This window comes from Microcaecilia unicolor, chromosome 2, assembly GCF_901765095.1.
Source record: "Microcaecilia unicolor chromosome 2, aMicUni1.1, whole genome shotgun sequence".
In the NCBI taxonomy this organism is placed as follows: Eukaryota; Metazoa; Chordata; class Amphibia; order Gymnophiona; family Siphonopidae; genus Microcaecilia; species Microcaecilia unicolor.
This window is the reverse complement of record NC_044032.1, coordinates 111074267-111089090: the sequence shown is the minus strand read 5'-3', so window position 1 is coordinate 111089090 and position 14824 is coordinate 111074267. Positions and strand designations below refer to the sequence as shown.

The following is a 14824-nucleotide window of genomic DNA, read 5'->3' as shown; positions in this document are numbered from 1 at the left end:
TCAGAAACAAAACTGCATAGTTTTACTGCATAGATATTACTGATGATGTGGATAACATGAGGAAGGACTTAGCAAAGCAAGAGCAAGGTCGGGAATTTGGCAGCTTAGATTTAATACCAAAAAATGCAGGGTCATGCATTTGGGCTGCAAAAACCTGAATTAGGTTAAACCCGCACTGCATAGTTTTACTGCATAGACATTACTGATGATGTGGATAACATGAGGAAGGACTTAGCAAAGCAAGAGCAAAGGTCGGGAATTTGGCAGCTTAGATTTAATACCAAAAAATGCAGGGTCATGCATTTGGGCTGCAAAAACCTGAATTAGTTCAGTTTCACGCTTAACTCACCCATATGCTCCATTGCTGATCAATTTAATTGTTTCAAAATCGCTTTCACATGGTTTCCTTCTTAATTTCAAAGTAGTATTTGATCTCTACAAGCAAAGAAAAACATTAATGTTTCACATGTACATGAGGTACAATACATATTCCCCCTCATTCTATAACAGGTCATCCAAAATTAGATTCCAAATATGTGCACAGAATACTAGCACTTATGCGCATAACTGTAACGGTTAAGCGTATAAGTGTTAGGTGTGCGCTCAGCAGTATTCTAGAACTTTAGTATGTAAATGCCTTAGCATGTATATGAAAGGGGTGGTCACAGGGGGAGGAGCATGGGTGGGCTATGGGTATCACTCCCACTTGCACCTGCAACTTAAAGAATACTATAGGTGGAAGGGGATAGACTTGAAGTTGAAAGGGGATTGACTCAAAAGTAATCTGAGGAAATACTTCTTCATGGAAAGGGTGGTGAATTCGTGGAACGGCTTCCCAGTAGAAGTGGTGAAGACGAAAACAGTATCTGAATTCAAGAGAGCTTGGGACAGGTACATAGGATCTCTAAGGGAGTGATAGAGAGAGTAAATGGCATGGATGGGCAGACTTAGGCCATATGGTCTTTACCTGCCTACATTTTTCTGTATTTTTGACATGGCTTAAGTAGGCATACCCAAATGCAGGCATGTAACTGCTGACTTATGCTAGTATTCTTCTTTAATGAAAATTACAAATATAAATGTCTTTATGGAATAGGCTCACAGCCTGCGCATTGTGGGCACCCAGTTACAGAGTTGCCCCCAATATGTTTAACTCAATCAATAAGTAAAACTCTATGTGAAAGTAAATAATATACTGAGCTCCCCAAAATGTATATACTTTCTCAAACACAGGAAGTAAGATGTCAGAGAGAGCAAAAAGAAATGATTATAATATTTAAATGTAGTTGAATCCTCAGTGTGAAATTCACGACTCAGATAAAAGCCAATGCTCTACTCAGAAAGACAGCTGTTTGAATCAATGCTCACTACTCTCAGCTGAATATACACCATTATGTGACACAACAATATGTGTTTATATATCAACTAAATGGTACAAAAAAGTGCTTAATGAGAACATGAATAACTATTAGTCTCTCTCTGAAATCACTTCCGAACAACCGCTTGTGTAATCAGATGCCGTCCATATTTCCAGTGACCATGCCAGAATTGTATATTGTCCCAAAAAAGAATAAACAGTAAAAAAATAGCACTTATTTCAACACCTGAATATGTGCAGATACCCTGGATGTACAACTGTGAGGTTCTTGAACAAGGAATAGTTTCTGAAACGGAGCTCTGTTGAACCCGTTTGGTTTTGGACATATACAGTTGATTGATTTTGGAAGTTCATTAGGCAAAGTTACGCTGAAATTTCAGTGGCGTGGTTGGAACAGGCTCTTGTTTCTTACCTTCAGCTGAGACGCTGGGCAAGTTCATATAAAATGAATATTATTATATGACCCCTGACGCAAGTGCTGTGCGCCAAAACATGGACCGTGTTGGGTCATTGATGAACAAGACTCATCCACGTTGTGAAATAATAAAAAAGACTTGTCCCATTTTGAAGGCTCTTGGTGCTTTTGTGCTTTGGACTGCAGCTGTTGTGAAATGACTTACCCCAACTGATGCGGTGGTTTCTGGAGGTCTGGTACCACTGTTATAATTTGCCAGTTGAGCTATTTCTAAAAGGACAGAGGAAAAGGACTTTCAGAATCAATCTAACAACAAATGCAGTGACCCCTTACAGAGAATCACTTCCATAGCACCTGGTGTAAATGTGACACACTGTTAAAATATTAAGACGCCAAGGATCATCAACAACAGATATAGAACAGAATTTTGCACATGATCAGAAATTAAACCGCACTCCAAGCACTGTACTATTAGACTTTCAGAGGATCAGCCTTTATATTTTATATTTTCTTTTTTTCCAACACAGCACAGAAGATCAAATCTGGGCAAAGTACAGGGAAGCCAATCCCAATGTCCTTCCTTCACCTTCCATTGTCTCATATATACAAACTCAGACCCCTGTTTACTGAACTGTGGTAAAATGCCACACCACTGCACTATTTTACCATTAACTTGTGGTAGCCCACTAGTGCAAGTTAGTAAATCTTGCACTACAGTTACTTTTGAGTTCCTGCAACTGGGAAAATTGAATGTTCCTGGCTGCAATAACGCAAAGACAGTGGACTCCAAATTGTGCCCACTATAAAGGCACAAGCCAGCACTTGCAAAAAAGAATACTTCCCTCCTCTCGCTCTTATAAAATGACTGCATCTCCCCCAATCTGGACCCATCCCCTCTGCATTCCTCTCCAGTACCTACTAGGAAGTAGGGGATGGGTTCCAGCTTGAGCAATCTCCCCATGCTCCTGGTCCAATGGCTCTTGTAGTCAAAATGCAGGGCTCTATCTCCTAGAAGTAGTCTTGCAGGACCACTGCTAGGAATAAGAAACAAACAAGGGCTTCCTTTCTCAGAGAATCAAGGGGAAAGGGTGGGTTTGGGAGGAGGTGCTGTAATTTCATAACAGATGGATGACTAAGTTCTCTTTTTAACAAAGTAGTGGACACTTTAAGTTGCTGCCTTGGAGCATCAGGTTGCATTTTAGCAGCTCCTAGTGAGGAAAGTAAAACATCACCTCTTGAAGTGTTGACTTTCCATGAATAATGCAGTTGCAAGGTTTAAACCAAGCTGAATTATTCATTTTGCCTAATAATGACCTGCTATGCATGCATTTCGATTCAATGCAGATTATCTTATATGTTGGCCTAAAAATAAGAATATTATTGCCAGTTAATGCACATTAAGCACCAAATTCTACATATGGTGCTCAAAAATCGGCACCGAAAAAACGAGCGCGGTTATTCTATAAATGGTGCTCCGAGTTGGGCACCATTTATAGAATAATGCCTAGCGCTGGGATCTATGTCTATCTTTCTAGGTGCAAGGATTTACACCAACTAGAACCTAGCAGTGGCGTAGCTACGTGGGGCAACAGGGGCCTGGGACCCCATAGATTTGGCCCTGGACCCACCAGCTGATGACCCTCTCGACCCCCCCTCCCGCCACCAAACCTCCCCCGCCGCTGCTGCCGTCGCCTACCTTTGCTGACGGGGGACCCCAACCCCCGCCAGCCGAGGTCCTCTTCTTCCAGCGCAAGGCTTCGTTCTGTTTCTGTGAGTCTGATGTCCTGCACGTTGTATGTGCAGGACGTCAGACTCACAGAAACAGAACAAAGCCTTACGCCGGAAGAAGAGGACCTCGGCTGGCGGGGGTTGGGGTCCCCGCCAGCAAAGGTAGGTGGCGGTGGAGGGGGAGGGTTGGCAGCGGGAGGGGGGTCGAGAGGGTCGTCAGCCAGGGGGCGGTCAAAGTTGTTGGTGGTGGTGGCGGCAGCAGTGGGGGTCGTCGGCACTGGGGGGGGGGGCTAAAATGTGCCCCTCACCTCGGGCTCTGGACCCCCCTCCCGCCAAAGTCTGGCTATGCCCCTGGAACCTAGCATAAATCCCTGTGCCTAAATTAGGCGCAGATCTGTCATATTCTGTAATAGTGCACGCAAACTCTTGGAACGCCTATGACCCACCCATGGCCATGACCTCTTTTTAGATCCACTCACAAGAATTACATGCACATCTTTACAGAATGGTGCCTAGCAAGATGTACACATAAAATTCTAATTACTGCCAATTAGCACCAATAATTATTAGCTTCCATTTATTGGCACTAATTGGTTCATTAGTTAGTTAAATTGTGTGTGTGCAAACCTGGGTGCATGCTTAAATTTGCACAAAGAATTTTGAGCGCAATATATAGAATCCGCGGGTAATTGTCAAATCACACACATTAATAACAGCTTAGCAAATAGATCTCTTAGCCTGCAAGCCTTCTGGGGTCAGGGAAACCGCTACTGTACCTACATGCAACTTGTTTTGAACTACCATTAAGAAAACATGAGCTACAATGTACACTCGCATAACCAACTAAATAAATTATATTTACATGGAGCTTTCAGACTCAGCTCTCTGCTTAAAAAGCTCACAGTGAGGTACAAGGACACTAGGTTGTCATAAATGCAGCACAAACAAAATCCTCTGAAAAATTCTCATAGGTAACAAACTAGGGTGTAATTATTATTTTAAAAAACATATGGCACAATTTTTGTGAGAGACATATTTAAACTTTCTTTGATAAACATTATCCAATATAACTTATATGTGCAAATCCCCATACGTATGTCTTTTTCTGGCACAAATAGTTTTATGCTTCCAGCTCAGCTATAACTGGTCTTTTACTGGTTACCACCATCATGAACCTTTATTTGCAGCTCTAATATTCAGAAGAGTAACGCTCCTCAACCAAAGGCCACAGGCTACAGATCTCTCCGGATTTTGGTACTGAAGTCTCCACCCTGAGTCCATCAGCGTTTAGTAGTGGTTTGGTTACCCCTCTGCCCCCCCCCCCCCCCAATCCCATCAAACTCCCAGTAATTTGAATGGAAGCATGCAAGATTGCCTCAGAGGCAGAGTCAATTCTCCAAAATCCATTTTCTATGGTTTGTTCAACTGTCATTAAAATGCTTTGAAATATTACCTAAGAATGTGGACAGGCTGGTTGCCAAAAACCATGAAACTCAAATTCTAGAATAATTCCATTTCAAATAGAAATTTTGTTAAATAACTATTATCTTGGATAGACATCATATTTGCAAACAGTGGGTAGTAATTGTACGAAACCGAGAGTCAGCATTTAAAGCAGGGGAACTAAGGAACTATTCTGCAATGCCTAAAGAGATTTTTAAATCTCATCTAAATACCATTAAACATCTGCCCCTTTTACTCCATTGATTTAAACCATTTCTAAAGACTCACGATTCAAAAAGGTAAAGATGGTAATTTAAAAGCTGGGGGGGGAGTGGAAGGTTAGGTATGGAGGGCCAGAATCTCTCCCCAGGGAACTCTACAGAAACTGAGCCACCAGTGTGTGGTATGTGATGAATCTGTTGTGGTATTGCTTTCAATACAGCATCATTCTACCTGGCATTACCGTCAAAGAAATTAATGCATCGTTGCACCAGAAGATAATGTGGCCATAGCAGCAAAGCACAAAACAAAACAATTCGTACGGAAGTTAAGGCTGGAAGCCGGATCCCCTAGCCAGCAATGTTTAATCTGTCATACCACTTGCAAACATTATCAGCTACAATTGACTGAGATTAAACCAGTTTATGGGCCCTGCACACTAGTGATTTGCTAAGAGAGCTGCAAATGAGAGAGACTCAGCTACATTTTTTATAACCTTTCCTCTGCGCATAAATTAAAGGGCTTTAATAGATGATCCCTTTGCAACAATATAACAAACTTAAAAGAAAGCCATGGAAGTAAACAGGAAATCATTAAACTAAATTATATGTTTCTAGATCAACAATTCTTTTTAAAGAACCACTTAAAACTGTACAGCTGAAAGAAACCCAACATTTCTAGCTGTATACAGTGAGATGTTCCTAACATTGTATTTGCATTCATGGATACCTGCATGAACTGATTGCACAAAGAAGATTTAGTTCTGTCTTCATTTGCAAAAGCATTTTTCTTAGATATACCTTATTTACATGTTCTGACCATACTATTTTCACAGCTGCAGCATGTCTTCCTGTACTTTGAACCAAATCTTTTTAGCCCAGCTCCACTCAGTCCAAAGATATTTGTAGGCTTCCAGTGCACATAAACTTGGGAAGAGGAGCATGATATATATAATGACATTAATTCAAAATGTGTGACCTGCGTTGTTAAGTGCCGTCAAGTTGGTGTTAACTCATGGCGACCCTGTGGATAGTTGCCCTGAACTGGGTTCAGTCTTCAGTCAGGCGGCTAATCGTTGACAGACTGGCATCCATAGCTGTTATTATTGTATCGATCCACCGCATTGCTGGTCTTCCTCATTTGCAATGACCTTCAACCTTGTCAAGGATGATGTCTTTCTCTTCGCATGATGTGTCCGAAGTATGAAAGTTGAAGTCAAATCATTTGAGCATTAGTGTACAATTATTGGACAGGTTTATCTGGTCATATGTTGAGTGTTGCCCTGCTCCTTAATATGATATGTCTCTCCAAACAAAAATATTGTATCTTCACAAAGAAATTTTACCGGGTTTAAGTATTTTAAACTTATTGAATTTTGAAAACTTAATAACCTCCACTGCTATTTTCTTCATCAACATTAACATGAAAACCTTAGGACAATTGTGGCCAAGGCAAAAGACTGCACAAAAACACATGGCCAGGTCAACCTATGATGTTTGTGAGAGGTCACAGAGTATCTGCCATAGGTATCAGTGTTTTTGCACACCAGTTGCTATTTTTGACAAACTAACAGGGGGATGATCAAAAGTCAACGCGAGCACGCAAGCCCATTAGCGCCGTTTTTGCGCTCGCTTTTAACAACGTGGGATGATCAACGTGGTTACCGCCATAAACTGCAAGCGCGCCAGGCACTTGCGCACATGAATTTTAAATGTAGTCAATCTCATGTAAATAAGGTCATTTCGCGTTCCTCCTGGATGATCAAAAGCTAGCGCCTCATGAACAGAGGTGTTGAATGCCGCTATGCCAAAAAACAGTGCCACAGAATTACACCAGGTCCTAGCTGGCGTTCTTGTGGCGCAGGTCCCATCCTGAAAAAAAAACTTCAAAAACTTTTGTCTTTTTTTTTTTAAGAGTATATTATTTGCTATGCCTCCATCCCTGCGACGGCAGTTGAGGACGTCCAAAATGTGGATGTTCCTGTGAGAAGGATACCCATGCCTTTGCTATGCTTCTGACACCTTTTTTATTTATTTATTTGGATTCTGGATCACAAGTAGCAGCAGTGGGATTTGAACCGGCCACCTCTGGATTGCAAGACCAGTGCTCTAACCACTAGGTCACTCTGCCACTCCTCCACTCCTTTGAAAATTGGCCATCCCTGTGGGGGGGCATTATGCAGGCCCCTGGGGGGGAGGAGGTATGTGTGTGTCAGCGGAGGCATAATGAAGGCATGGACGTCCTTCTTTCAAACACTTTGGACGTCCTCAACTGCCCCCCACAGGGATGGTCAAATTTCAAGGGAGTGGAGGAGTGGCAGAGTGGCCTAGTGGTTAGAGCACTGTCTTGCAATCCAGAGGTGGCCGGTTGGAGTGGCCTAGTGGTTAGGGTGGTGGACTTTGGTCCTGGGGAACTGAGGAACTGAGTTTGATTCCCACTTCAGGCGCAGGCAGCTCCTTGTGACTCTGGGCAAGTCACTTAACCCTCCATTGCACCATGTAAGCCGCATTGAGCCTGCCATGAGTGGGAAAGCGCAGGGTGCAAATAAAACAAATCAATCAAATCCCACTGCTGCTACTTGTGATCCAAAATCCAAATAAACAAAGCAGGTGTTGGAGGCATAGCAGGCAAGGATGTCCTTCTCACAAACATCCACATTTTGGACGTCCTCAACTGCCGTCACAGGGAAGGACGTCCTCAACTGCTGTTGCAGATGGCCGGCGCCGTTCGATTATTCCCTGCTTTATGACAGGAAGCAACAACAAAATGACAAGCAGCCCTACGCATATGCATGCTGTTCGTAGCCTAGCGCGTCTGATTAGTGCGCATGCCTCCCAGCTACTTAGCTTCATTTAACTACGCTGAAGCGCTGCTACACTGCTGCATATATCTGCATACATTAACTTCTGATCATGCCATAGCGCAACACCGTGCTACTATGGCGTTGGAAGAGTGGTATTTCCAGAGCGCTATCTAAAATAGCGCCGGGGTTTGATCATCTGCCTGTGAGATGTTTAAAGCCAACATGCAAAGTGATACACGTGGGAAAAAGGAACCCGAACTATAGCTATGTAATGCAAAGTTCCACGTTAGGAGTCACTGACCAGTAAAGGGATCAAGGCATCATCGTTGATGATACGTTGAAATCCTCTACTCAGTGTGTGGCGGCAGCTAAGAAAGCAAATACAATATTAGGCATAATTAGGAAAGGAATGGAAAATAAAAATGAGGACGTTATAATGCCTTTGTATTGCTACTTGGTGCGACTGCACCTTGAATATTGTGTGTGGAATTCTGGTCACCACTGCTGTGAAGAAAGCCAAGTGGTGAAAGATGCACCCATGAGAGGGGCACACATACCCTGGGTGTTGGTGGCAGGAAAGTTTGCCAGAAATCCAGAACGCAATGCTTACCTCCTGTATAGCTTCTTACCAACTCTATATGAGCCAGTATATGCAAAAAATTCTGAATATGATAGGTTTGTCAGTCTCTTCCTCAGGGGTAATGTAACAATCCTAGGATGTTTGCAGACAAGGGAAAGGAGTGTGATCAGATTGACCCATAATGTTTTTAGTATGGTGTTGAGAGATTGTCATGTGTATAAGTGTCTGCACATTTTTGTGGCTGTGGGCGTAGGACCTCAGATATAATGTGAAGGAAAAACATGCCCTATAAAAGGGAAAGTCTCTCTGTAGACAAGGTCAAGAAGATGGTGAATCAAAATAAAGACCACCATACTATATGTCAGACCTTCTCTGTAGCCACTTCTGCAACATCCTCTGCTTCATCCAGAAGCATAAACCGTTCACCAAGTATAATCTCAGATACTTGGGTTTTTCAGCATAGTGTAGAATAGGTATAAACTATTCTTATTTGAAACCCTGCTAGATTGTCCAAAGGAGTATCAAGGTCAAACTGCCAGCATCAGGGTGTACTTTTAAAGGAGCTGTCATTCCTTATAGAGATTAATGTATTTGAACCTCTTTTACCAGGGGAAGAGTTGGGATTTTATTCCAAGTATTTCCCGATCCCAAAGAAATCTAGGGGAATCCAACTCATTCTAGACCTAACAGCATGGAACAAATAACTTAAAAAAAAATAAGATGGTTTCCTCGAGCACCTTAATCCCTTTCCTACAAAAAAAGAAGCCGGCTGTGTTCACTGGATCTGAAGCTTACAACCATATAGAGATACATCATTCAAATTATAGGAAAAAGCCCAACTTTGTAGGTATTGAGGAATGCCACCTCCAGTATCTAGTGCACAAGAAAGCCTTGTTTTATATACTTAGTCCCCATTACTGGAATTCCTTCTCACCGTAGTTAAAATATGAATTGAATCGTCATGAATTTAAAAGGGCATTAAAACCCCATTTATTTATATTGGCATAGTACATCATTGTATCCCAGATTAGTTGAAGCCAATTTTGCTGGTAAGTTTCTTTCTCTCTTTACCCTACCTGTGCTTCTTTCTGTTTTATTCTGTTTTTGATTATTATGTATCTTCCATTTATGAAATTTTAATTATTCACCGCTCTGTTGTGTTCAACATTTTGAAGTGCAGTATATCAAGAAATAAACTAACCTAAACTTAAAAAAAGAAGCAAACAAAACCATAAGAGTCATTAAACATCAGTATGTGACATGATTTCAACAGGACATATAATTCCCTTAGCATATCTCAATGTGAAACAAGCCCAGAAGATTCAAGCCATCCTTGTATAAAATTACCCTTGAAGGTGCCTATTTTGTAAAGACACATAGATGTCTATGAGGCTAACTTTTGAAAGAGAAAAACGTCCAACAAATATCATAAAGCAGCATTTGTACGAATTTCTTCTCAAAATGTCCAAATCGATATTTTTGAAAGCTGTTTTGCAAACGTTTATGAGTGTGGCCAAATCACAAAGGGCGTTTTACAGCCATAACAAAAGCAAAACATCTAGGGTGAAAACTTCATGTTTTAGTCTAGACTTGTTTTATAATGAATAAGACACAAAACGGTGCCCTAAATGAACAGATGACAACTGGAGGGATTCAGGGTTGCCCCCCTTACTCCCCCAGTGGTCAGTGACTCCTCCCACCCTCAAATAATTTAAATTAAAAATAGTACTCACCAGCCTAGATTGAAAGTATAGAGTAGACATTATACAGGTGTGAATGTACATGCAAATCATTTCTTTACTTTGTCCATGAACCATAAATACATAAGTATTGCCATACAGATCGAAGGTCAGTTAAGCCCAGCATCCTGTTTCCAACAGTGGCCAATCAAGTTTACAAATACCTGGCAAGATCCCAAAACAGTACAATACATTTTTTGCTGTTTATCCTAGAAATAAGCACTGGATTTTCCCAAAGTCCATCTTAATAACAGCTTCTGGACTTTTCTTTTAGGAAGCTATCCAAATCTTTTTTTAAACCCCACTAAACTAACTGCTTTTACTACATCCTCTGGCAATGAATTCCAGAGTTTAATTACACATTGACTGAAGAAATATTTTCTCCGATTCATTTTAAATTTACTACATTGTAGCTTCATCGCGTGCCCCCTAGTCCCAGTATTTTTGGAAAGAGTAAACAAGTGATTCACGTCTACACGTTCCACTCCACTCATCATTTTATAGACCTCTATCATATCTCCCCTCAGCCATCTTTTCTTCAAGCTGAAGAGCCCTAGCCACTTTAGCCTTTCCTCATAGGGAAGTCATCCCATCCCTTTTATCATTTTTGTTGTCCTCCTTTATACCTTTTCTAATTCCACTATATCTTTTTTGAGATGCGGCGACCAGAATTGAACACAATATTCGAGGTGCAGTTGCATCATGGAGCGATACAAAAGCATTATAACATCCTCATTTTTGTTTTCCATTCCTTTCCTAATAATACCTAACATTCTATTTGCTTTCTTAGCTGCAGCAGTTTTCAACGTATCATCGACGACGACACCTAGATCCCTTTCTTGGTCCGTGACTCCTAACGTGGAACCTTGCATGACGTAGCTATAACTCGGGTTCCTCTTTCCCACATGCATCACTTTGCACTTGCTCACATTAAACGTCATCTGCCATTTAGACGCCCAGTCTCCCAGTCTCGTAAGGTCCTCTTTTAATTTTTCACAATCCTCCCGCGATTTAATGACTTTGAATAACTTTGTGTGATCAGCAAATTTAATTACCTCACTAGTTACTCCCATCTCTAGGTCATTTATAAATATGTTAAAAAGCAGCAGTCCCAGCACAGAGCCCTGGGGAAACCCACTAACTACCATTCTCCATTGAGAATACTGTCCATTTAACATTACTCTCTGTTTTCTTTTAACCATTTTTAATCCACAATAAAACACTACCTCCTATCCCATGACTCTCCAATTTCCACTGGAGTCTTTCATGAGGTACTTTGTCAAACGCCTTCTGAAAATCCAGATACACAATATCAACCGGCTCCCCTTTATCCACATGTTTGTTCACCCCTTCAAAGAAATGTAGTAGATTGGTGAGGCAAGATTTCCCTTTTTTTTTTTTTTTGTTACATTTGTACCCCGCGCTTTCCCACTCATGGCAGGCTCAATGCGGCAGGCAATGAAGGATTAAGTGACTTGCGCAGAGTCACAAGGAGCTGCCTGTGCCGGGAATCAAACTCAGTTCCTCAGTTCCCCAGGACCAAAGTCCACCACCCTAACCACTAGGCCACTCCTCCACTCCTCACTAAATCCATGTTGACTTTGTCTCATTAATCCATGCTTTTGAATATGCTCTGTAATTTTGTTCTTAATAATAGTCTCTACCATTTTGCCCGGCACAGACGCCAGACTCACCAGTCTATAATTTCCCGGATCTCCTTTGGAACGTTTTTTAAAAAATCGGCGTCACATTGGCCACCCTCCAATCTTCCGGTACCACGCTCGATTTTAAGGATAAATTACATATTTCCAACAATAGCTCCGCAAGCTCATTTTTCAGTTCTATCAGTACTCTGGGAGAAGTCCTCCAGAAGTGTCCTTCTCCTTCCCGTGGAGAAGAGGAGTCTGAAGAGAGACCAGTATGTTTATGTTTATTAAAAGATTTGCTATACCGCTTAGCTAAAAAAAAAAATAGATCAAAGCCAACTGGTCAGATTCTGTATCAGAAGTATATTCTCTGAGAATTCTTATTGTCCGTTCCAGTGGTGTAGCAAGATGGCTAATTTAGTTTGTGCCCGAGCCCAAATTAGGAGGGTACGAAACGTCATCTCCACTTTTTTTCACCCATGAAATCCCATGGAAAAACATGACCACTGGGGCACCACAGAAAGAAGAGCATTGAACTGGCCTAATGCATTATTCATATATTATATACACCTCTAGATAGTTCTGAGAGTTTGGTTTACAATTTCCCAAAATAGGCTTTGGCAAATGAAGTTGCCTATCCAGCTTATAATTGAAAGAGAAAAACGCCTATATTGCGACCCAAATCGGGAGATGGGCGTCTTTCTCCCGTGGGCGCCCAAATCGGTATAATCGAAAGCCGATTTGGGGCGTTTCCAACTGCAATCCATCGCGGAAACGGGTAAAGTTGACGGGGGCGTGTCGGAGGCAGGGTGAAGGTGGAACTGGGGCGTGGTTATTGGCCGAGGAGAGAAGGGCGTCTTTAGCTGATAATCGAAAAAAAAGGCGTTTTTACTGAGATTTTGGGTCACTTTTTTTTTTACCCTTTTTTTTCACGAACAGGTCCCAAAAAAGTGCCCCAACTGACCAGATGACCACTGGAGGGAATCGGGGATGACCTCCCTGGACTCCCCCAGTGGTCACTAACCCCCTCCCACCAAAAAAAAACCCACTTTACAAACTTTTTTTCCAGCCTCTATGCCAGCCTCAAATGCCATACCCACCTCCATGACAGCAGAATGTGCTCTATCCTGTGACAGCCTTTCCCTGGTTCTGATGTGTCTCTCGGGTGAGTGCGACACCTTTTCTGTTATGCGCACTGCAGAGTCACATCAGCAATGTGGTGGGTGTAGAGTATTGGGCTTCGTGATTCCACTAGCTTGTGGCAAATGCTCACGATGTTGGTAGCTGGTAGGCTCTACTCCCATGGTGCTTTTCCCCCTGCTTACTGGGTCAGAGTGTGCCCTGTTTTGTTTCCGGTAGTCCATGAGGTAGCGGCCATTTTTGTAAGCCAGTTTTAGATCCCTTTCACGTGTTAGCCACGTTACAGAACTTAGTTCTTCCTTGAATGTGGCTGAAAGAGGGCACTGTACAGCATTCTGCCAGCTCTGACCTACTGCTCATCTCAGTACCAGGGATACTCGTTGCCAGTGGGGCACAACCTCTGATCTGCAGTTAACTGTGAGTAAGCGTGCTTAGTCCAATAAAGGACGTTTTCGGCGCCATTAGTCTTCAGGTGTCAACTGGTGTGCCAATGTTATGTAGCAGCAACAAGTCCTAGAGGCCTGCGTGTATGCAGGTCCCTGGAGCACTTTTAGTGGGTACCGCAGTGCACTTCAGTCAGGCGGACCCAGGCCCATCCCCCCCTACCTGTAACACTTGTGCTGGTAAATTGGAGGTCTGCAAAACCCACTGTACCCTCATGTAGGTGCCCCCTTCACCCCTAAGAGCTATGGTAGTGTTGTACATTTGTGGGCAGTGGGTTTTGGGGGAGGGGGGTTGGGGGCTCAGCACTCATGGTAAAGGAGCTATGCATGTGGGAGCGTTGTCTGAAGTTCACCGCACTGACCTCTAGGGTGCCCAGTTGGTGTCCTGGCATGTCAGGGGGGCGAGTGTACTACGAATCGTGGCCCCTCCCATGACCAAATGGCTCGGATTAGGACGTTTTTGAGCTGGGCGTTTTTAGTTTCCATTATTGCTTAAAAAAAAAAAAAAACGCCCAGCTGAAAAACGTCCATTTTTTCGAAAATACGGTCTGTCCCGCCTCTTCACGTACCCATTTTCGGACATAGACGCCCATGGAAATAGGCGTTCACGTTCGATTATGCCCCTCCACGTCACCCTGCTTGGCCTTGAGGATTGCTTAGTTAACAGTTGAAGAGGAATAACATATGCAACACTTATTCATCCACTAAAATGGACCATGCAGGCGGCTTTCACTGTTAAAAAGCCTGTTCTGAGCATGTGTGGGGAAATGTAAATGCAGAAATGGTTATTGCCTGCTAAAGAAAGACTTTCTGATATTCATGGAATGTAAGCTAGTACAAAAATGCAAGCATCTATGCCTAGGAGCACTGCAGCATTTTAATATTGGAACAGATTTTTGTGCTATCCGAAACTTTCAGAAATACTTTGTTTAGCAGAACTTGTCCGTGCAGTTGGCAGGCATTGGGGGGTTAATTACTTGGATAATGGGGAGGATGTAGACACAGCTTGCAGCACATTTAGGTTAGAAGGATGTGTGAGCACTCAAGACTGTTTTGTAAGGGAGTGGGCTCATAATAAAACAAAACAATTCTTGGCAATGAATGAGAGCCCTAGGGAAAAAGCAGGCAGGAAACAGTGGATGAGCTGGCTGCACAGCCAAGTAAAACAGAGATGGAAATGAATGGTATGAAAGAGAATGGGAGGAATAAATAGTAAGTGGGTGGTATGGGGTACATTAAAAAAACTGGGACAGGAAAAGATATCGATATATAACAGAAATAATGTTGTGG

The 14824-nt window shown here is 42.4% G+C and overlaps 1 protein-coding gene across 3 annotated transcripts in view; it reads right to left on the bottom strand.

Annotated features, from left to right (window-relative positions):
• The window catches only part of MAST4 (microtubule associated serine/threonine kinase family member 4), a 905366-nt gene that overhangs the window by 113812 nt on the left and 776730 nt on the right, over positions 1-14824 (bottom strand). For all 3 annotated transcript variants that reach the window (XM_030193210.1, XM_030193211.1, XM_030193212.1), the window contains 2 exons: positions 1999-2063; positions 350-435 (listed from right to left, as the gene is read on the bottom strand). In XM_030193210.1, coding sequence (XP_030049070.1) covers positions 350-435; positions 1999-2063 — 151 coding nt within the window. The remainder of the gene's footprint in view (positions 1-349; positions 436-1998; positions 2064-14824) is intronic.